The sequence below is a fragment of the Otolemur garnettii genome, unplaced genomic scaffold, assembly GCF_000181295.1.
Source record: "Otolemur garnettii isolate 467f Iridium unplaced genomic scaffold, OtoGar3 scaffold00010, whole genome shotgun sequence".
Taxonomy (NCBI): Eukaryota; Metazoa; Chordata; class Mammalia; order Primates; family Galagidae; genus Otolemur; species Otolemur garnettii.
This window is the reverse complement of record NW_003852405.1, coordinates 21,694,170-21,718,013: the sequence shown is the minus strand read 5'-3', so window position 1 is coordinate 21,718,013 and position 23,844 is coordinate 21,694,170. Positions and strand designations below refer to the sequence as shown.

Sequence of the window (23,844 nt, the reverse complement as noted above, 5' to 3'; positions counted from 1 at the left end):
TTCATTCATTCCTTTAACAAATATGTACAGAGCATCTATATCATGTCAGGTACAAGGAGTCCAGTGATGAACAATTTACTATCGCTGTCTGTAAGGAATTTCTAGTCCATCCTATAAGCTGTCACCACACCCCCTACTTTTTCTCAGCCTGAGGGTTTAAATGTCTGTTTGGATGTGAGGTCACCGAAATCTGGAACAGGTGCCAAATCAAAAATCTCTTAATATTGTTTCTCTTGGAACATGGACAATAAGTGCTTTGGGAACATTGAAAACTCACACTTCACAAGTCAAATTGTACACAAGTCAACATGTGAATAATACTCTTAACATAGGAAGTTTACACCTACTTTTCAACTCTTGGTGATCTTGACTCAGTTTTTTATTTTAAAAAATGACACAATGTTAAACTCTTCTTGTGATTGTTAAAAATCTGGAGTTCTGAAAGAGAAAGATGAAAATCAGTTACTTTTTAAAAATTAGTTAGGCAACCATTATTATCACTATTTGAAAGGGGGAAGCAGGCGCAGGGAGATAAATTCCTTGGTTTATCCCAGTTAGGAAGTGGGTGGGATTTACTCTTTCACCAATATCCAGTTCCTGTTTCCCTATAAAATGATGAACTGTTTCTGTTCTTAAGTCCAACCCCTTCTGTGTTCTGTTCCAACAAAGACTTTCCTCTTGTAATTAATTATCCTTGTTTTCTTATACATTATCGGTTTTTTCCCATGAGCACAGAAACCTAATAGTTTCCATTTAAACAAACAAAACTTTGTTGTCCTAAAGTCCTCTTCCACCTGTTGCCTCATTTCTCCACCCCCTCTAATCTGTAGAAGAACTTGCTGGCCCTTCCTTACCTCCCACTCCCTTGAATCCACTTGAAGCCTCCTTTCTGTTAAAGTGGCTCACCCACGCTGCCCAATCCATAGATCAGTTCTTAGTCCTCATGTTAAGGATTGCTCAGCAATGTTGGACCTTGATGATCATGCCCTCCTTCCTACAACACTCATCCCACAGCTTTTGATTTCCTTCATGGGCACCAACAAGTCCTTCTGAGGCTCATTCTCTTCTCACTTCTAAACCCAGCACCCTACCCCCATGGCTTAGTCTTCACCCTCTTTTCTCCTCTGTCTACGCTCCCTTTTGAGGCCACTGGCTTTCAGTCCTAACAGACTCAATGCCTCTTGATGTTTTAACTCTCTCTTGATGTTATTTTATCATAATGCATCCTAGGGGATTGGGGCATTTATAATTTATCACAATAACTCTTTCATTTTAATTCTCATTCTTAGTTTCTCCTCAAAGGTTTATTGATCCCCAAAGGATCAAATGAAATAAAACTTATAGATAATTTTTTTTAGCTAACATTGAATAAGCACTGACATTATTCCTAAGTAAACAGTATTCCTAGTGCATCCCATGTTTGACCTTCTTTGTCCCTCAACACAACCTTATCAGCTAATCACTAAATATTTCCCATTTTATAAATGGGGAAACTGAGGCTCAGAATTATAAACTACCTACTGTCCCAGAGTAAATGGTGAAGCCAGGATAAAGTCTACCTGTACAGTCTGCGTTGTTAAACATTACTCTGTGATACAGAGTATGTGGTAACTGTTCCAAAAGCTTAGCTATTATTATTTAGAAGTATTTCCACATGTCCCCTTCCCATCTTGACACATAACTAGTCTTTGGAAATGTGAAATATAGATGTAAATTTGAATGACTAGTAATCTAATCTATTTTTTGTCATAATTGTTATGTATGTTCTTTTTTCTTCCCAGGACATGGTGACACAGGCGTCTCCATACCTGTTTGAAGCTACAGAAAAACGATTTTATTTCAAAAGTGTTGCCATTTTGATTCCTAAAAACTGGAAGACAAAACCTGACTATGTGAGACCAAAACTTGAGACCTACAAAAATGTGAGAATATCAAGTTCTTCTTTCAAATTCAGTTTTCTTCTGGAACTCAGATTTTTTTTTTAAATCAAAATACTCTAGAATCAAATAAAATTGCTTTAAAATGAATAAGGTTAATTCATTTGCTGAAATTTGATGACAATAAAAGGTTTTTCTTACATTTCAGGCTGATGTTCTGGTTGCTGCACCTAATCCTCCAGGTAACGATGACCCCTACACTGTACAGATGGGAAAGTGTGGAGAAAAGGGTGAAAGGATTCATTTCACTCCTGACTTACTCGCAGGAAAAAAGTTACGTGAATATGGACCAATAGGTATGAAATAGTCTATATTTCTCATAAGACTTAACTATTTTATGTTAAAAGCGGAAGAACAATAGCGTTATCTTTGTGAATAAGCACATACAGTACAAATAAACTATTAAGAATAAACTAATAGAACGGGTTTTTTTACTTAGAATATGCTTCTTATTTAGAATTTGTAGGTAGAATTTCTAAGCTTGCAGTTTAATTTATCATTTTGAATACCTGTAGAAATGTAGTATTTGTAAATTTTATGTTACTATAGTACCATGTTATAATCATAAAATCGTTTTATATGTTATAAGTTTCTATGGTTCTATAATGATACTCAACTGAATGAAACCCCTGCCTGCAATTCGTGTGGTAGCCACCAGGTGGCGGATATGTACAGTCTCAGACACTCAACGTGCATTCAAATTATCAATAGATCTTGTTAAAATGGGAGTTTGGATTCAGTAGGTGTGCAGTGGGACTCAAAAATCTGTATTCTTAGAATGTAAAACAATAGACAATGGAGACTCAGGGTGGGGGTGTGAGGGGCTGAATAGTGGTATGTTGCTTGGTGGATTGCTTCAGTGATACACGGACTGAGGGCTCTCTTCACCTCAATGTAATATTATCAATGCAGTAAATTACACTTGTACCCCATGAATATATACAAATTAAAAATAAATGGGCAAAACCATGAATATATACAAATTAAAAATAAATGGGCAAAAAGGAATCTACATTTTTAATAAGCGCCCAGGTGCTGTTGATATACCTTGCATAACGAAGTATCCTTCCACTGCCAAAAACCTGCCATCAAAGAAAAAAGTCCAGCCTTTCTTCGCAAAATAAACTGTCTTTGCTATATGAGCTACATAGAGCAGTATTTGAAGGGAATATTAAAGGGTGTATTTGTAAAATGTACTTTCCAAATGTGATTAGTTATTGAATAACTAATATTAGAATTCTTATCTCAGAAAAAGATTTGGATCCTTCAGAACCAGTTTGATTTTATTTAAACACATAAGGCAGAGAAAACAAGCAAGCAAAAAAAAAAAAAAAAAACTGTCACCTCCATGCCCCACAGTCAAATATAACCCAAGAACAATTAAAAACCTTATCAGAAAGAGGTGTCAAACCTACCTCTTTGTTATTCTGTAACACTCCATTTCACTTTAGTAATAGGAATAGAAAATTCCCGATGTCTGGCTCAACAAATATGTGCTGAATGATTCACCTAACTGCCTTGTCCTACTCCTGAGTCCGTTCCAGCCATCACAATCACGTGTAATGTCACTCCTTTGTGTCTCCTTTGGACACTGTGCCTCCTCTCATGCTCCCTCAAAATCTTTTCTTATCTTTAAGAGAACATCAGTCTACTGGAAAGCAGACTTTCCAATTTATTTTAAATAAAAGGATAATACATTATATCTGGCACCTACGGAATAAAAGTAAATCCTTTGTGTGGGACATTAAAGTTTCCTTAGTAAGCCCCTTTTCACATAACCCTCCAAAATCAGCCCCTCTTGGAACTTACATTCTGGAAAAACTGAGCTGTACCTAGTTACTCAGGTTACTCAGGTTTCATTCTAACTTAACAAAGATCACTGAGGCCTGTTAAGTTCTAAACTCTACGTGCCCAGATATGACAATGAAGAAGTTGTACCATCTGCCCTCCTGGACACCAGTGTCTAGTGTGGGAGACCGGCCAGGAAGCAGCAGTGACAATTTAACATGATAAGTGCCTAACAGGAGATGATGTAAGTGAGCGGAGCACCTAGCTGGGTCTGAGTATGGGCAGGGAGGATTCTAGGTTAACAAAAGCTTAATTTTGAAAGAAGAATAGGAGTCATCCAGGCAGAGATGGGGAGAGGGTATTTCAAGCAAAGGGGAAATATGCAAAAAGGACCAGAGACGAACAAAATTGGGGTGCAAACTGGAAAGTAAAGGAGTTCAGAAATTCATCGCAATGATGGAGTTTTGGAAGTGGGTGGAGAATAACAATAGCTAAGGCTGTACAGAGGAGCAGAGCCTGAATTACCAGGGACTTTGTACACCAGGTTGAGAAGTCGGACTTAACCCTGAGCACCAAGGGGAAGCCCCAAGGGCTGGAGACCAGGAGGCTACTGCAGTAAGTCAGGAGTAAATGGCAAGGCAATGCAACTGGAAAGGCAAGAATGGATCAAAGCAAACAGGCAGAAGTGGAGTAGGCAGGCCTTGAGTTTGATCAGATACGAGCCATGAAGGAGAAGGGCCTACTGGGTGCTGCCCTGCAGCTCTGTGGAGGCCTCTGCTGCCCCAGCAGCCTGCGCTGACCTCCATCACACTTGCATTTCTGTTATCTGATCATGCTTGTCCTCCACTAGGCCATGGGCTATTGAGGGCAGACAGTTGTTTCACCTTTGTGTGAATAACCACCTGGCACTTAGGAGGCACCTGATTAACATTTGATGAACCAATGTACAGTTGTCATATTAGATCTTTCTAAAAAAATCAAGTCTTTAACTTTTTTTAAAAAAAAATTAACAAAGCATAATAACTCTTCCAAAGAACTGCTTTCTATGTGAGAAGGTGATCTTGCCATTCTTAGTGTAATTAGGTGTTTGAAATATTTTCTCACAGGTAGGGTATTTGTCCATGAATGGGCTCATCTACGATGGGGCGTATTTGATGAGTACAATAACGACCAGAAATTCTACTTATCCAACGGAAAGAACAAACCAGTGGCGTATGTATATTTTGATTTAATTTTTCCCTAATTATTTTCAATTGAACCAATTTTTTTCTTGAATTGATTACTTTAAAAAATATTAGTCTCTTGTCTTACTTTCTACATCTAATAACGTGACCTCCTAGTTCCTTCTTTTTCAGATTTCCACAAAACTGCCACTTTTGCTTACTTTACAAGTACATCAATTAATTGAACTCTTCATTCTTTAGCTATAAATTATTTACATCTTTTTTTCAGTGTACCAACTCTAATAAATGTAGAGGTGCTGGGGTCAGCGTTTCCATCATCTTGGGGTAGAATCAGTGACATAAGCAGACCTGGTGGGGCTCTTGGGGCCTAGAGGGCAGAATGACACCTGTGGACTCTGTCAGGACATATGGGCCTGGGAAGGATGGAACTTATCTGAAAAGTGATCCCAAAATGCTGCCAGCTTGAATTAAACCATGTATGACATCAGCAGAAATCAAACCAAACACTTGGAAAGTACCCTTGGCTGCCATGATTTGACGGGCATGTTCCTGCAAGCTATAGTTTCAGTATGTATAAACTGCTTTAGTATAAATATAAGTGATGGGAAACTTTCCAGTTTATTTTAAAGAGTTAGCATAATTCAGATACTAAAACCCCATAGAAAGAATGAAAAAGAGTTCTGTAGATTCCGCTGACTAAAAAGATAGGGCATAGATTTTAAATGAAAGGATAATAAATTACATCTAGAAGAATTAAGGGAACAACAAACACACTGAGGCCAAGTAGGATGTCTTCCAGAAATCTAAAAATGTTTTAGTATTAGTTAAGTACAGGGTGGCCATAAAGTTCATTTGCAATTTAACGTTCAACTGAACCAATTTTAACAGACCATTTAACTCTGCACATGAACTTTATGTAGTTAATATAGTACACCAAACGAAGAAAAAGAAATGATTATTCTAATACATTCTCAAAAGAAACTTAATAAGAGTATACATTTGTTTCTGAGTTAAAAGACATCCACCTCTTTTTAAAGGATAGAAGTTGGTACCACACTCTCTCCATTTCTGGCTCCAGTCTTGCTTTCCCCATGGCTCATAGAGGAGTAGCACTCAGCTTTGGTTCACTTACTGTCTTAACTTCATACAATTGTTTCAAAAGAGGCTGCACTGGATCTTGGCTTCTCATGTCTCCCAAAGAGCATTACTGCTCCCCATTTTTCTCTTCCTTCCTTCCTTTCTTTCTTTCTTCCTGTCTTTCTGTCTTTTCTTTCTTTCTTATTGTTGGGGATTCATTGAGGGTACAGAAACCAGGTTACACTGATTGCATTTGTTAGGCAAAGTCCCTCTTAAAATTGTGCCTTGCCCCCAAAAGGTGTGTCACACACCAAGACCCCACCCTCTCCCTCCTTCCCTTTCTCTGCTTTTCCCTTCCCCCACCTCTCACAGTGTCATTAATTGTCAGTAATTGAATACATAGGATTTGTGTTTCTCCATTCTCGTGATGATTTACTAAGAATAATGTGTTCCACTTCTATCCAGGTTAATACAAAGGCTGTAAAGTCTCCATTTTTTTAATGGCTGAATAGTAATACATATACTACAGCTTGTTAATCCATTCCTGGGTTGTGGGGCATTTAGGCTGTTTCCACATTTTGGCGATTGTAAATTGAGCTACGATAAACAGTCTAGTACAAGTGTCCTTATGATAAAAGGATTTTTTTCCTTAAGAAAGAAAATAGCAGAGGATATTAACAAATGGAAGAACATGCCATGCTCATGGCTGGGAAGAGCCAACATTGTTAAAATGTCTATACTTCCCAAAGCAATCCACTGATTCAATACCATCCCTATTAAAATACCAACATCGTAGTTTCAAGTCTTGGAAAAAATTATTCTGCATTTTGTATGGAACCAGAAAAAAACCCATATAGCCAAGGCAGTTCTTAGTAATAAAAACAAAGCTGGAGGCATCAGTATACCAGAGTTTAGGCTGTATACAAGGCCATAGTGGTCAAGACTGTGTGGTACTGGCACAGAAATAGAAACATAGATATTTGGAATTGAACAGAAAACCAGGAAATGAAGCTAACATCTTACAACCACCTAATCTTTGATAAACCGAACAAGAACCATACCTTAGGGGAAAGACTCCCTATTCAAAAAATGGTGCTGGGAGAACTGGATATCCACTTGTAAAAGACTGAAACTAGACCCACACCTTTCTCTACTCACAAAAATTGATTCAAGATGGATAAAGGACTTAAATTTAAGGCATGAAATAATAAAAATCCTGAAAGAAAGCATAGGAAAAACACCGTAAGATATCAGCCTGGGGAAAGATTTTATGAAGAAGACTTCCGTGGCAATTGCAACAACAATAAAAATAAACAAATGAGACTTAATTAAAGTGAAAAGCTTCTGTACAGCTAAGGAGACAACAACCAAAGCAGATAGACAACCTACACAATGGGAAAGGATATTTGTATATTTTAAATCAGACAAAAGCTTGATAACTAGGATCTATAAAGAAATCAAATTAATCCACATGAAAAAAGCCAATAATCCCATATATCAATAGGGAAGAAAGATAAATAGAACCTTCTATAAAGAAGACAGACAAATCTCTAGCAAACATACGAAAAATGCTCATCATCCCTAATTATTAGAGAAATGCAAATTAAAACCACCCTGAGATATCATCTACCCCCAGCAAGAATGGCCCACATCACAAAATCTCAAAACTGCTGATGCTGGTGTGGATGTGGAGAGAAAGGAACACTTTTACACTGCTGGTGGGACTGCAAACTAATACAACCTTTTTGGAAGGAAGTATGGAGAAACCTCAAAGAATTCAAGCTAGACCTTCCATTTGATCCTGCAATCCCATTACTGGGCATCTACTCAGAAGGAAAAAAATCCTTTTATCATTTTTCCCTTTCTTTATTGCATTCAAGCTCTGTCTGCTTGGTCCATTCCCATTCTATTACACCTTGTTGTTGTTGAATCTCTTCAGGCAAAAGTAGCCACTGAGCTCACTGCTGCCTCCTAGACTCATGCACAGTCTACCAGATTCCTCTAGCCTGCACACTCAGCTCTTCATGGACCATAGCCCCACACTTCTCTGACGTGATCATAGATTGGTTTGCCCTCTCAAATCTCAGTCTAGGACCACCGTTCTAAAACTGACATCTGCCTTTCCCACTCTCTGGTCTAAGCTTTTGAACAGTCAGGCATTTATTCCCTAAAGAGAAAGACTGATCAGTGCATAATCATTCTTTCTAGAGATACTCTAGAGACAGTTTAGAAATATACACATACACAGCATGATCTTCCTTCCACAGATAAGATAGGATTTCCTCTTTAAAAGTTTATTACAATACACTAATATGTATTGCTCCTCATCCTCCAAACTTTTTAGTTTGTTTTAAGGCCTAAAACCAATTGCAAAAATGACACACTGCCTACAACAGGTTACTTCTTTAAAATGATACAGAACATCTGAAAGCCAATGGTCCCCTCATATTTAATAAGGAAACACTAGAGAGACATTCCCAAGAATAAAATAAGGATGCTACTATGGCCACAATGACAGAACCTTGTTTAGGGAGTTAAACCCAGTGCAAAAATACAGACACTAGGGAGGTAAAAACAAGGGCTGCTGGAAAGGAAGAGAGAAAATGTCTTTGACACAAATGCTATGTGGTCCACTTAGAAAACTCAAGGGAATAAATTGAAATTAAAATTGATAAGGAAAGTCAGTAATGTGACCAGATACAAACTAAATATTCAAATTACTTTTCCACACAGTAGCAATAATCAGTTCAAAAACATAAAGGGAAAAAAAATGCCTCCCTCAAGATAGTAATTAAAGGCATGATCAAAGTAGGAAAAACTACAAAATACAGAAGACATATTTTAAGAAAAGTATAAAATCCTTCTAAAGGATTTTTTAAAACCCACCAAGAAAAATTGAGAGATTTTTAATTCATAGGAGATGTAAATTCAACCAAAATTAATTATACACTTATAGGTTTTATGAAATTCTAATCAAAACTACATCCATTTTGGCCTTGTTTTAAAATCTTACAGTTCATTTAGTAGATAGTATCTAAGCTCATTTTTTAAAAAGTAGTAGTAAAAGGCTTTTTGCTTATCAAATTTAAATATACTATAAAACTACATTAATTAAAATAATATGAACTATTATGAATAATATGAACTAATATGAATAATAAGACCTTTACAGGTATAATTAATTTACTATTTAATGTAGGTAGAATTACAAATCTGTGTAGATTATGTAGAAATAATAAAACAATTTTAACTGTGTGGAGAAAAAATTAATAGACCCTTTTCCAATTGGATAGACTTATTAAAAATAAACAAAATCATAATGAAAACTAGATGATACTTAAAAGTGTCAAATCCCTATATATCAAAATTCTTTCTATGCATTTGTGAATTGGGAAAACTAGCTAAAAGAGTGATGACTGTTGATAACTGGCTGCATATAAATTTAAAATGTTGTTGCACACAAGCCAAAAATAAACGAAATAAAAAGGCCAAAACCAGAAAAAGATATTTGCCAAAACCTTTCTAAAAAGCGTTTAGAATCTTAGTATTGTAATACATAAAAAACTTTTGAAAATAAATAAAACAATAACAGCCTAATAGGAAAACAGACAAGGAGAAGACTAAATAATTCACACAAGAAGAAATAAAAATGGCCAATAATGTATAAAAATATTCTTACTAGTAATCAAAGAGATGCAAATTTGACAAAGATTCATTTATTACCTAGTAAGTTACTGTCACTGGGATGAAAGCTCTCAAAAATGGTTGTTAGAAGCATAAAATGGGGCACCTTTTCTTCAAAGCAATTTAGGTGACACATATCAAATCTCTAAAACATTTGATTTCTTAACTCAATGATTTCACGTTCAAAAATCTATTTTAAGAATATGATAGCGATATGAATAGATTTCAAAATGTCCAAACTTTTGAATCTGATAGTTTACTCTGGGAATCAATCATGTGGCAAATTTGAAAACATGGTTAAAACAGTGAAATTTTGTTTATTCGTTGATGTTTTATTTGTAGTGCTGACAAATTGGAAGGGAAAACTAAATTAAGTCGATTAGGTTAAATTCATATTATAGTCTCGAAAGAGGTAAAATCATTAAAACCACATTTTGAAAAGTATTAATATACTAACTTTAAAATAGACTAATATTTTTAAAAGCAAGACACAAAGCTATACTCACATGTGTGATGTTACATGGATACATCGAAAAGGAAAAGCTTCATTTCTAATGTGAGACATGGGGGATTTTTCTTTTCTTTCTTATAATGTCAGTATTTTCCGAATTTTCCATAGTGTTCATCTATCGTGTATATATTCAAAACTGTAATTAAGCAAGAAGATGTGGGAGGAAAGCATTCCAGTTATAAAGCAACATCGCATAATATATATAAAGAAAAATTTTACTCTGCACTCATCCAAGGACTATGCAACACCATATGAAATAAATTAATGAGAAAAGACAAATAGGAAATGTCAGCAAATTTTAGGGGGAAAATAAACAGGGGCTCCTGATTTTCTAAGAATGAAGGGAATAGATACGGATGTACCTGAAGGCTTTGGTCCAGATTAATGCTAACAGCTGCCCTATAAACCAGACTTAGCTTTTCTGCTGCATAAAAATAAATCCCGATACCATTTTGGGAGCCCCTCAGAGACTTCCTGGCAAATTGAAATGACTATGATAAAAAAAAAAGTCATACTTTTTCTACATCACAGTATGTATTTGTTTCCTGGAGTGTAAGAGGAAATCATAGAAAAGCAATCTTTCAGAAAAGAAAGAGCCCTCCCTGAGCTCAGAGTCTGACCCTTGGAAATGATTACATCACCTAAACATCTAACCTTTATATATTTTCAGATGTTCAGCAGCTATTGATGGTGAAAATAAAGTATATAAGTGTCAGGGGGGCAGCTGTATCAAAAAATCATGCAAAATCGACAGATTAACAGGACTATACGAAAAGGATTGCCAGTTTTTACCCAAAACCCACCAGACTGAGAAGGCTTCCATAATGTTTGCACAAAGCATTGGTTCTGTAAGTACACCATTATTTGTTTTTTCTAGCTTCATGAATTTAATAAAGTTTTTACTGCAGGTGCTCCAAGAGAGAATCAAATTCTAGAGAAACCATCAGTGAGCAACCGGTTCTCTGTAGGAAAAGCTGGGAGTCCAAAATCAGGGGTAAAGGCCCATCTTTTTCCCCTTACCCTTCTCACGTCCATTCTGTCTTCTCCATCCTCTTCCTCTCACTCCATTTTAGTTTAAATGCTTAAAATTATTTTAAACCCACTTAAAGGCATACAGGCACACAAATTCTTGCTTACATAACTTGACTAACTATCCATATTGATACTAAATTTATAGAACAATTTTCACAAAAAAAGACTAAACACATCAATTAGCTGACTTTAGTGGGGAGTCCCCTTACATAAAATTATGTCTCTTACATAAAATTATGTTTTACTTTTAGAATGGAGGGTGAAACAACTTTTAAGAGTCCATGAATAATAATTTGGCATAAGTTTTGAAAATATGATGGACCATGATTCACCAGGCCCAGCCTTCAATGTGGCTGTGGAGTCCATTCTCAGACCTATGCAGAAACTTCCATGAGGGGCCAAGATTAAAATTTTCGAATTTCAAATCAGCCACAGAGTTACATTTGAGGAATAGCCAGGCTTGGGAACCTCTGCCTAGGGTTTACCTAAAAGTTTTTCAGGTTCCTTTTCTAAAAAGTAATCAGACTGATAATGGAAATACTACCAAATAGAAAAACCTAAAAATGCAAAGAAAGAGAAAAGTAAGTGTTAAACAGCTGGTGATAACTTTCTAAGTTACCAGAATTCCAGATATTTAAAAATTTGTAATTAAAGGATAATACTGTAAAGTCACTGAGACAAAGAGCTGGATATTTCTCCTGGGTAAACTGTACCTTTTTCTAATCCCTGCAAACACTAGGCATATAAACACTAACAGTGTTATAAGATATAAAAAGGGGAAGGAGCCAGCATTTACTGGCTGTGTTAGAATTGACTGTATTGATGTATGTAATTCTTACATAGTAACTATCATCCTTTCTTAGGTGAAAAAATCTGAAGTGAGGCCAGGCATGGTGGCTCACACCTGTAATTTCATTATTTTCCTGGAAGGCCAAGGTGGGTGGATTGCCTGAGCTCATGGGTTCAAGACCAGCCTGAGCCAGAGTGAGGCCCTACCTCTGAAAATAACCAGGTGTTCTGGCGGGCACCTGTAATCCCAGCTACTAGGGAGGCTAAGGCAAGAGAATCCCTTACACCCAAGAGTTTGAGGTTGCTGTGAGCTGTGACGCCACAGCACTCTACCAAGGGTGACAAAGTAAGACTCTATCTCAAAAATAGAAGAAAAGAAAAAACCTGAAGTGCAAAGAGGTTAAGCTTACTCTAAAAAACAACGAGCTTATATTGAGTTTTTATTATGTATTAGACACTGGGCTAAATTTTAAGGAAGACAAATTTAATAAGATTTCTGCCATAGGTGGACCTCCAGTTCAACACGTGCATTACCGTGTTAAAGGGGCCTTATTAAAGTGTCTGCAGGGTACTGTAGAGGCCACAGCTAGTCAAGTGGAAATTCTTAGGGGGAAGAGTAGAAAATAAGAAAATATTTTGGAAGTAAAAAAAAAAAGAAAAAGAAAATATTTTGGAAGTGACCTTTTGGCTGAAAAATGAAGGTCGAGTTTACAATGCAGAAGACGGGGAAGAGAAACTTCATCATCAAGTGGGTATCATGAGCAAAGGCAGAGAGAGAAAAAAGCCTGCCAAGTCTGAGAACTTACATGCTATCGTGGGGAAAGTGAAGGGCTTAGAATATACAGCCAGAATGAGGATGGAGAGTGGAGAAAAATCCAAATTGTGAAGATTGCCATTTACTGTAGTGTGTGAGCAGTCAAGAGCCACCAAATAGTCTTAAGTAGCAAATAAGATGAGAGACTCCTCAGGCAGCTGCGAATGGGGCCAATTGGAGGGAAAGCAGGAAGGAAAAGTCATATAGGAGACCGCAGTCATTTGAGGGATGGACCATGAGGGCTCAGATGACAGAGATTCCATTAGAGATGGAGAAGGATAATGAAATGTATCGATCCCAGCTCCTCTGTAGGGGGAAGAAGCCAGGAAAACTCTCAGTTTCTTGATTTGAGTGATTGAGCGTGTAGTGGTGACATAAAGTTAGGATATACGTGAGGAAGGAGGGCAGACTGGAGAAAGGTGATGAGGTCAGAAATGGACATAGAGGGTCTGCAGAGCCTCTGAAACATCCAGTGCATTCTGGAGAGAGCTGGAATGTTGGCTGTTGGAAGGTGGGAAGGCTGCATGCTGGTGAGAGGGCAGTGAAGAAGTGGAGTTTGGTGGTGTAAGGATAGAGAGATAAGTTGGAACCAGGAGAAGGCGGCTGAGGGGGCTTTCAGAGAGCAATGATGGCTTGATAGGGCAAATTCAGGAAGTAGGAAAGAAGCCACCTAGGGCCGGTAAGCAGATTTCTGGGGAGCATTAAAAACCCAGTGAGACTGAAGATTCCGTGAATTCCCCTCACAGTGCCATACAGTGATGGTGAGATTGAGCCAAGGTAAGGTTATGGGTTAGCAGAGCGGATTGGGGAGAAGGGCAGGGCATAAAAATACAGTAGAAGCTCCTCAGTCGACCACCTCTCTACACTGACAACCTCCTTAAGTTGACCTACTTTTCATAGACTGGACATGCACCACATGTACGTATCAGCGCAGTCGGCCGAGTACTTCATGTTGGCCACCTCCGTATGTTGACCAGTTTGTTATGTTCCCTTGGGTGGTCAAGTAACCAGAGTTCTACTGTAGTTTAGATGTGGGATTTAAAATGTTACAATCAAATTAATAGCTATTTTAGCAAGTATTTTACCTTTATCATACTATTTTAATGACAATTTCAGGTGGTTGAATTCTGTACAGAAAAAAACCACAATAAAGAAGCCCCAAATCTGCAAAACCAACGATGCAATCTCCGAAGCACGTGGGAAGTGATCCGTGATTCTGAGGACTTTAAGACAACCACGCCTATGACAACACAGCCGCCCACACCCACCTTCTCATTGCTGCAGATTGGACAGAGAATTCTGTGCCTCGTCCTTGATAAGTCTGGAAGCATGGCAGTATGTTCAACAGTCCCTGGTCTTCTGGTTGCTGGTCATAGACCTGAGTCTGATGCACCCTAGACTATGGCTTGAATCCTATCAGGAATGAACACGACTTGAGGGTCAGAATAGTGTGACAATAACGTTGCCTTCATAAGCACCCACCTCAACTTTGTCCAACTAAGATTCAGTATCAACTGTCTCATTTGCCTAATTAAATTTTCAGTATATGAGCAAAATTCTAATAAATTACATAAGCTTAACATTTTCTGTTTCACTGACAATATATCTGTCTATAGGTCTATAGTCCTAAACAGGATTTATCTAGAATTATGACTAAAGCATTGAACTTTAATGATTGTGTAATCTGGTTTTATCTTTAGATATTTATAGAAAAGCCCTACAATTCTGCCCAAAGTTGCTGCTAAATGTGAATGAAAATTTTTCCCCATAGAAGGTTCTATCTTATATAAGCTTGTTGTCATGTATTCTACATTGAGGCTGCCATTCCCAAATTCCTTCTAGCCTGTTATTAGTTATCTGTTCTTTATCTACACCCAACCTGATCGATTTTCTTCTGCTTCTCCTTCTAGAATGATAACCGCCTTAAAAGACTGAATCAAGCTGCCAAACTTTTCCTGCTCCAGACGGTTGAGCAGGAATCCTGGGTTGGGATGGTGACGTTTGACAGTGCTGCCCACGTACAAAGTGAACTCAGACAGATAAACGGTGTCGGTGACAGAGACACACTCATCAAAAGCTTGCCCACAACGTCTTCGGGAGGGACCTCCATCTGCTCCGGGCTGCGATCAGCATTCACTGTGAGACACATTCTTCTATTGTCGTTTTCCAGTGTTTGAAATCTATGTGTCCTAACAAATTTCCATTCCAGGTGTTTCCATTCATGCCTAGTGTCTAAGGCATAACCAAGGGCAGAGCAATGGTTCAAAGGACACAGAGACACAGGCCTCCAAATCTATCGTTAACTCATTTATGTTTTTGTGCTTTTCTGAATCAGGGCGCTCATGCTTTTCTGTGTGTATTCCTGCAGTCGGAATATTCCTGGTGTGTCTTCCACATGCCACGTTCTGTGCTAGGCTCTGAGAATATCATAAGGGCCAGACAGGCCCCACACCTCCTGTCACGGAGCTCATCATCTTCCTGGGGAAGACGCAGTAACTGCACAGTAACAGGAACAAGTGTACAGTCACAAACTGCTCTGAATGCTGTGAAGGAATGGTGCTCAAGGCCAGGAGGCGGCATCCCCTATGAGACTGGGAAGATCCAGGAGTCTGGTTAAGTTCTGAGGCAACTGACCACTCCACACTTCTGGGGGTGCCGAACCTCCTTTTGGGAAACTAAATGGTTTATGCATTTATTCCTAGGAATTGTTCTATGAGTGTGGCAGAGCCACATCTAGAGATCTTCTCTGACCATCCAGTCTCATTGTCCCTCTACTTAGACACCATGTCTCCCCATTTGTAACAAAATTAAGTACAAATTCCCCTATGTAATATCTAAAATCTAGCATGACACAGCCCCTACCGTTCCAGAGCTTGAGCACCAGGGACTCTCTCCCAGGTATCTTGTGGTTTGGGGGGGTTTTTTGTTTGTATCAAATTAATATGAGGTACAAATGTTTAGATTCCATTGTTCTCTCTTCCAGGGTGAAGTTCCAGTTGTAAGAGAGCCCCTCACTCAGGGGGCTTGTTAGGCCTCACCCCTCTCCCCCTCACCCCCTCCTTCCCCTACCCTTGCATTACACTCTATTTGTTTTTAATTGTTCATATGAGCACTGGGTATCTGTGTTTAAGTGAACTGGGTCCCCTGTCCTTCTGAGCTTCTGCACCTTTGCCAGGCTCGCTCCTTACTAGGCTCCTGATTTCCCCTTCCTTCTTTGCATCTCAAGTCCTCCCCTATGGTTCCCACTTCTGCCTGCTTTTCTTTACACACAGAAGTTATAGGAAGTGAGACAAGGGAATCCAAATTGGGCTTCTCCAGCCCTGCAGATTTTTCAGACCAAGGCCACAACCAAGCCAACAGGCTCCTGGCTGTGGGCTCCTTGACATGGCAAAGGCAGTGGTCATGGTTCTGTCCCCATCCCCATCGTCCAGGACTGCCTTGTGTGGCAGCCTCCTCTCAAGAGCTCGGACAGGGAGTGGGCATAAGCCTGCCCTGCCCTCAGCCTTCCTTTCAGTCTGCTGAAGATGCCTTCCCTGTCGGAGACTCTGGTCCATAGAGGAAGGCTGCTTGTGCTCACTTGCTCGTTTTCTCTACTTCTGTGTTTCTCCTTCTACTCTTTTTAGGGGAAGAGTGAACTCTGGCTCTGGCTTTCTCTTCTTAAATAGAGAACATTATTCATTTTTCTAATTTTCATTCCTTCATAATATTGTTGAACACTGGCAGAAGGAGCATCCTTTCTCCACCATGTAAATATATACACATAACCTGAGTCTCCCAGGAATGGGTGCGACATAGGTGTCACAGGACAACTAGGAACTGGAGATTAATAGGAACAAAAGGTTTCATTTTAATCAGAGGGATATTAAAGTATTTAGCAACTCATGTGCCTTTGGTAATGGCTTCTCAGAACCAATGCCAGCCATAAACAGGTGATATGGTCAGACAGGTGACTATCATACCGACTAAAGTCTTCCCTTGTTCTAGTATCCCCCAAATGTAATCCCCGTTAAGTGAGGTTGGTTTCTGAAGGCATCTTGGAACTTCTGAAAGCCTGTCCAGAGAGATGGTGTGAAGGGAACCAGACAGCCTTCTGTGTTGCTCCCTTGGTGCTGTCCATCCCCAGGGCTGGCCTGCCTGCTACAACAGCCCCCTGGGCAGCAGATAGCCAGGAGGAAGGACAATTATTAAGTTTCAGGGATGTTTCTGAGTTAAGACTGTATCTTTTCAAGACAGACAGATATCTGATTACTCCCAGACACCCTTCTTTATTCCCTCTGGACTATTTCTTCTCCTTCTCTGTAAGTCAAGTTTATACAAACACCTTGGCCACACTGAGTCTGATAGCTCACGCTCTAAATTATGTCCTTAGGTGATTAGGAAGAAATTCTCGACAGATGGATCTGAAATTGTGCTGCTGACTGACGGGGAGGACTCCACCATAAGCGGGTGCTTTAATGAGGTGAAGCAAAGCGGGGCCATTATCCACACTGTGGCCCTGGGACCCTCTGCTGCTCAGGAACTAGAGGAACTGTCCAAAATGACAGGTGAGGGGTGATCTGCTGAGACCCCTGAACGACCTGCCTCTCCTAGTGAACTTCAGAGTGGGAGAAAGGGGGCTGGGGAGAGATGAGGGTGATCTTATTGGCCAACTAGCTTCCCTTACTCCAAAATGGCCATTAAAATTGACTCTACCCATCTGTTTTAAGGCTTTGGAGTTAGTATCAGGGCAGTCTGGAGAAGGGGGGACTAGCACAGCACCATAGTGAGGAGTCGGGATCCTCTTCACAGGCACCTTAAAAGGACTGTAAATCTAATACATTAACCAGAACCACTCAATTCCAGTTGGCAGTTGGCCTAGAGACCCAGGGTTACAGACAACAAGACACTAAGTCCCTAATTCCAAGATATAAGTGCTGTATTAGTAATAGATAGGACAAGGAGGAAGGACGCCTGTAACTTTACCTGGAGAAGAAGGGTCCAAGAAGGAGGGAAGGAGTAGTAGGGGAAGGCGAGGGGCCTAGTGGACAATGAAAAAGGTCCCTCCCAAAATAGAATACAGTGTGGCTTCTTCTCCATAAAAAAATTAATGTATTTCAGGTCTATCTCCTACACACAGACAGATAGCTAAAATAGATCCCTTAGGTCCCTAGCTTCTTTAGCAGAGTAGATGACCACATTTTTTTCTTTTTTTAATTTTTTTCCAGCTTTTTTGGTGGGCTGGGTTTGAACCTGCCACCTCTGGTACATGAGGCTGGAGCCCCACTCCTTGAGCCACAGGTGCCTCCCTACATTTTTTTCTTTCTTTACTCAGGGACAATGTTCTGGGTATCAATTGTATGCACTGAGTTGCCTTCTGATGCAGCTGAAATGACAGGACTCTGCCCCACCCATCCTAGTACTCACTACCTATCCTATGCTGGGTTTCCGAGAAGCAGAGCCTGAGACGGGGATTTGAGTGTCTGTGATTTACAAGTGGAGAGCTCTCAGGAGAAAAGGAAAGAGATAAAAACAAGGCAAGGGAAGGAGCTAAGCACTCATGCTGATCCCACAGGGCACTCTGGAGTGAGGATTGCATAACAGACTTAGTCCCACCTTAAGCAGGAGGGCTGGCCTTTTGCACCACTGTGGCCATCCATCATCGACTGTGAACTGTCGTGGAGGGGCAGAGATGAGGGGAATTTTATTTCTCTAGGTAGCTGGGCCTTTTTTGATAAGATCATTCTCTGGAAAAGAAGGCAGCTATGAGCCATTAGCAGCCAATGCTTAGAGCAACTGGAAAGAGATGTACTCTCCTCCGTAAGGGGATGTGGGTGGGGCATCAACTACCTTACTGAAATCTTTCCTTAACTTTGGATGGAATTTTAATAGTTTAAAAGTACTTTCAGGGCAGCACCTGTGGCTCAAAGGAGTGGGGCGCCAGCCCCATATGCCGGAGGTGGCGGGTTCAAACCCAGCCCCAGCCAAAAACTGCAAAAAAAAAAAAAAAAAGTACTTTCACATCAACCCTCCCAGTTACGCCTTATTCTAAATAGCCCAAGACTCCCAGGCCTAGCGTATAATCTCATTTTTACTGTATATTATTCCATTCTATTACTGTCCCTTTGTCTGCTGTTGTTTCTCATTGTTATCACATATGCATCTTTCTTGAGTTAGAAGAAAACCCTAAAGCCAAGTGTGTCAGAAATTATGTTTCAAATAATAGTAAGTCAATAGACTTGGCATAAGACTTGACAGATTCTTTTATATGAAGTGACCTTTAAAGGTAGATTTTATGATATGAATTACGTCCTGTGAGAGGTTCATGGCTGCTTTGCAAAGAGTTGAAGGAGCCAAAGCTTTAGGCTTTGTGCTAAAGCTATTATTTGCTAGGATTAGAAAATTAGTATCAATTTCTGAGTTAATCTGGGCACCTGTTTGACATTGATTCAATTATACTTTAATAACACAGTGGGGCTGGCTACATGTGGTAGCTCACACCTGAAATCCCAGCACTTTGGGAGGACAAGGCAAGAGGATCACTTGAGGCCAGGAGTTTGAGGTTGCTGTGAGCTGTGACCATGTTACTATACTCAGCCTCAGGGACAGAGCAAGATCTTGTCTCTCAAATATTAATAATAATAATAAAATTGAGTATTTATTTTGTGTATTCTCCTATCTTAACAACTAAAATGTTCCAAATACTTGCTTTCCAGAAACTAACTTCTGATAATGTAACTGCATTTTAGGAGGTGTACAGACATATGCTTCAGATCAAGCTCAGAACAATGGCCTCATTGATGCTTTTGGGGCACTTTCCTCAGGAAATGGAGCTCCCACTCAGAAGTCCATCCAGGTTGGAGTTCTTATTCTTTGGTTTTTCATGTTTTTACAAAATCATAGTCAAGATAGAGACTTTAATGGTTAAAAGTTTTAAGTTTTTACACTCTTCTAGTGGTAAATTAAAATTAAAAGAGAAGGTTCAGCTTGATATTAGACATTATTCCTAAAATACTCATTTAAACAAGCCCATTAGTGTTACTCGTTTGTGAAAAATTACTAAGTGACTTCTTCATAGAAACTATAATCACAAAATATAATGGGTCCAAGAATTCTTTTTTAACATCTGTTAAGAAGCACCCACAGCAATTTAATTGGCTCAGATTTTTCTTCAGAGTAGATCATCTCAATTACAAATTTTCTAGAATAAGTGTTCTAAGGATTACTTGCTCTAATTTTCCATTACCTCAAATCCCTGATATTTGCCAAGATTTTCGTATAATGGATAGGAAGTGCTTTGTACTGTGAAAAGCTGGTGGTGTCAGTCCAGATCCTTGGATCTTGGTCCTGGATCTGCCATTAACTCTGTGCCCATGGGCATAAAACTTCACCTCTTAGCTTCTCCACCAATTATAAACCAGAAAACCTCAATGGGCCCATTTGAAGAAAGCCACATGGCCTTTCAAAAGTCTTAGGACTACTTTTTTTTTTTAAAGGACAAATGTATTTTAAAATGCTCTTTTCTAGTAGTTGCAGAAATTACATGATATGTTCTGCTGAATGAATAAACAATCACCGCCATTCACACCAGTGTGAATTCTTACTTTTATTATGACAGTTTGGATAAAGGTAAAACAATTTTGTAATGTCAAAAGCCTAACAATGACATGTTTCGGAAACAGATTTCAGGTCTACAGGTGTAGCATTTATTCCATAAAACGAGATAGCAGTTTATATCCACGCGGGTCATTCTAGTTCAGATTTAGAAAATTAACCTCAAGGACCTGGTTTGGAAAAGAGAGGAATGTCTTAGAAAAGTAATTAAACTGGTAAATGGACAAGTTCACAGGCAATTTCTGCCCATTATTTTTGTATTTAAGAACCGAACAGGAAGAGAGATGGAGAAATGAACAGAGCTCATTTTTGAACCTGCCATAAGAACCAGATCTAACAGCCCTTCCCTTTCTCTATACCTAAGATCATAATCTACCTGTGAAACTGGAAAATCTGGCTCCATGAGGCCACCTACCTCCTGATAGGTGCCAACCCAGAGACAATTAGTAACGATCTGGAGGATAATTCTGAAAAATCACATTTCCCACAGAAAGCCTTGTTAATCCTTCCCCACCTTGGCAACTCCTTCATTCTATTCCATACAACAAACTGGCCTTGCCATCAGCTTATTTCGTTCATCTCCAGAGAGACTGCCATAAAGGTGCATTTGATTATACACCTTAAGGTTGTACAGTCTAGTGAATGAGATGAGCTGTACGTAAGTCATTACAGTGTAAAGTAAAGTACAATGTGATGGGCATCAAATGACTGGCAGAAATGAAATCCTACAGTTCACAGGAAGATTACTTACAGCCAATAAGTGAAATGGACATCAGAGAAAGCTTTATGGAGAAATTGATATTTGAACTAAATTTTGAAAGATGAGTAAGGCTTAGACACATTGAGAAGATTTAGAAGACTTTGAAAGCTTAGATAAATGGCGGAAATAAATGTAAAAACTTCTAGGAAACATAGAAGGTCAGGGATTCCCATGAATAATTCGGGGATCAGGCACAGTGGTTCACGCCTGTAATCCTAGCACTCTGGGAAGCCAAGGCAAGTGGATTGCTTGAGTCTGAGGCCACCCTGAGCAAAAGCTGGACCCCATTTCTACTAAAAACAGAAAAACTAGTCAGGCATTGTAACAAGTGCCCACAGTCCAAGCTACTCAGAAGGCTGAGGCAAGAGGATTGCTTAAACCCAAGAGTTTGAGCTTGCTGTGAGCTATAATGACACCACAGCACTCTATCCAGGATGACAGAGTGAGACTCTGTCTCAAAAAAAAAAAAAATTAAAAACATAATAATAATTTGGGGAAGTGGTCTTATTTGGGTGGGGTGGGGTGGAGGAAGGAAGGCTAAGGCTGGAAAGGTAATTTGGTGCTGGATCACAATAGGTCCTAGACACCAAATCAAGAACTCAGGCATTACTGAAGGTGTCTCAATGGGGCACTTGAGAGCCAGGAGTGGAAGGAGAAGACCATGTGATGTGAGCTTTATTCTACAGAAAGTGAAGAGTTGTTTTTCTTAACAGCTGGAGAGTAAGGGATTAACCCTCCAGAACGGTCAGTGGATGAATGGCACGGTGATTGTGGACAGCACGGTGGGAAAGGACACTTTGTTTCTTGTCACCTGGACAAAACAGCCTCCCCAAATCCTTCTCTGGGATCCCAGTGGAAAGAAACAAGATGGCTTTGTAGTGGACACAAACACCAAAATGACCTACCTCCAAATCCCAGGCATTGCCAAGGTATGGAGTTAGCTTTGTTTCCTTTTTGCAATTTGACAAGATAAAATAAAGTTTCTACAGAGTAACTGTAGCTTTTAAAATGCTGCAAGTTGCTAAAAGGAGAGTAAGTATTAAATCAAAGGAAGAGCATGGAAAAATCTCTATCTGATGAAAATCATTCATTATGCCAACAAGTCAAGAGAAAGGAAATAGGTGATATTTTGTCCAGGTACCAAATGAAAAACCTTCAAATTACATCACAGTCAACATGTAAAATGATCCTTGACGCTTCAGGGTCCTAAGAACTATTTCCTCTACCTCAGGAATCCATCTTTCGAAAAAGCAAGGTTTTTTAGAGAGAACATGTCTGCTTGTGGAGATGCAAGTAACATTATTAGAATGAATTCTATACATGATTTCCTACCTATATCTACCCTAAGCAGAAGTCATGAATTTTATAAAATAATCATATCATATGTTTTCCTCATAGTCATACACAACAATTGAATTCACTTCAATAGATACGTATTGAGTACCTTGTGCTATGTTGGGTGTAGCAGAGATCCGATATGATCGCATATTTCAAAAAGAAAGACAATTCAAAAGACTTAAAACTACATACATGTACACACACACACACACACACAGTGGAAAAAGAAGAAGTAAGCCACATCATTAACATACACAACCCTTAAGGTCTCTTGACAATAAGGGCACAGCTTTCAGCACACATACCCCCTACCAGAAGGATTTTCTTGATGATGGGAATCATGTAGTTACTCCAAATGCATCCAAGTTCTCCTTGGCTGACAGAGTATCAAAATGCCCACATCTTTGTAGACAAGCTTACAACATGCTTATATCAGATAAGCTTATCCTATATGTGACACTGACATCAGTTCTGGGTCACCTAATAATATTAATTGGGAATGTCTCCACTTGTTTTGGCCAGGTTGGTGCTTGGAAATATAGTCTGCAAGCAAGCTCACAAACTCTGACTCTGACTGTCACCTCTCGTGCTTCAAGTGCCACCTTGCCTCCAATTACAGTGACTTCCAAAATGAACAAGGACACAGGCAAATTCCCCAGCCCTATGATAGTGTATGCAAATATTCACCAAGGCAACTTACCAATTCTCAGGGCCAGTGTTACAGCCCTGATTGAATCAGCAAATGGAAAGACAGTTACCTTGGAATTACTGGACAATGGAGCAGGTATTCACCAAAAAAACTGGAAAATGTATCTTTCTTTTTCCAAGAAGCATCCAGAGAAAAAAAAGCATGGTCTAGTGAAGGCAGTTAAAAGCAGGGTGCCCAGAACTGGGGAGTTCTCCTTGGGAGAGTTTTCCCTTATCCTCACAATTCCTTTATTTAAAAATGTTGATCAAGGAGGCTTCTGCAAAGCTCAAAATGCATTAGTGGCTCAACCTCAACAGGTGCAGAGTCTCTGGGGCAGGGTTTTTCACCCTTTTCCATCTTACAGCACACTTGACCTATAGTTAAACTTCTACAGCACACTTAAATTACATTGATTTAAAAAAAGAGTTTAAAAAAAAAGAGAGAATGTAATTACTGTGCTTTGAACTTCTTTCAAAAACAATTTAATTAATGATCTTTAAAAAATTTCATGGTACACCTAAGATCCTGTCCTGGCATACCATAGCACACTGGTTGAAAATCACTGCTCTAGGCTCAGCGCCTGTGGCTCAAGTGGCTAAGGCGCCAGCCACATACACCTAAGGTGGCGGGTTCGAATCCCCAGCCCGGGCCC

At 39.3% G+C, this 23,844-nt stretch overlaps 1 protein-coding gene across 1 annotated transcript in view; it reads left to right on the top strand.

Moving 5' to 3' along the window:
* The window catches only part of LOC100953417 (calcium-activated chloride channel regulator 1), a 29,561-nt gene that overhangs the window by 1,963 nt on the left and 3,754 nt on the right, over nt 1–23,844 (top strand). The window contains exons 2-11 of the mRNA XM_003784291.2: nt 1,782–1,922; nt 2,086–2,233; nt 4,832–4,937; nt 10,852–11,029; nt 13,933–14,151; nt 14,727–14,954; nt 17,186–17,360; nt 19,542–19,648; nt 21,880–22,095; nt 23,027–23,288. Of these exons, the coding sequence (XP_003784339.1) occupies nt 1,782–1,922; nt 2,086–2,233; nt 4,832–4,937; nt 10,852–11,029; nt 13,933–14,151; nt 14,727–14,954; nt 17,186–17,360; nt 19,542–19,648; nt 21,880–22,095; nt 23,027–23,288 (1,780 nt within the window). The remainder of the gene's footprint in view (nt 1–1,781; nt 1,923–2,085; nt 2,234–4,831; nt 4,938–10,851; nt 11,030–13,932; nt 14,152–14,726; nt 14,955–17,185; nt 17,361–19,541; nt 19,649–21,879; nt 22,096–23,026; nt 23,289–23,844) is intronic.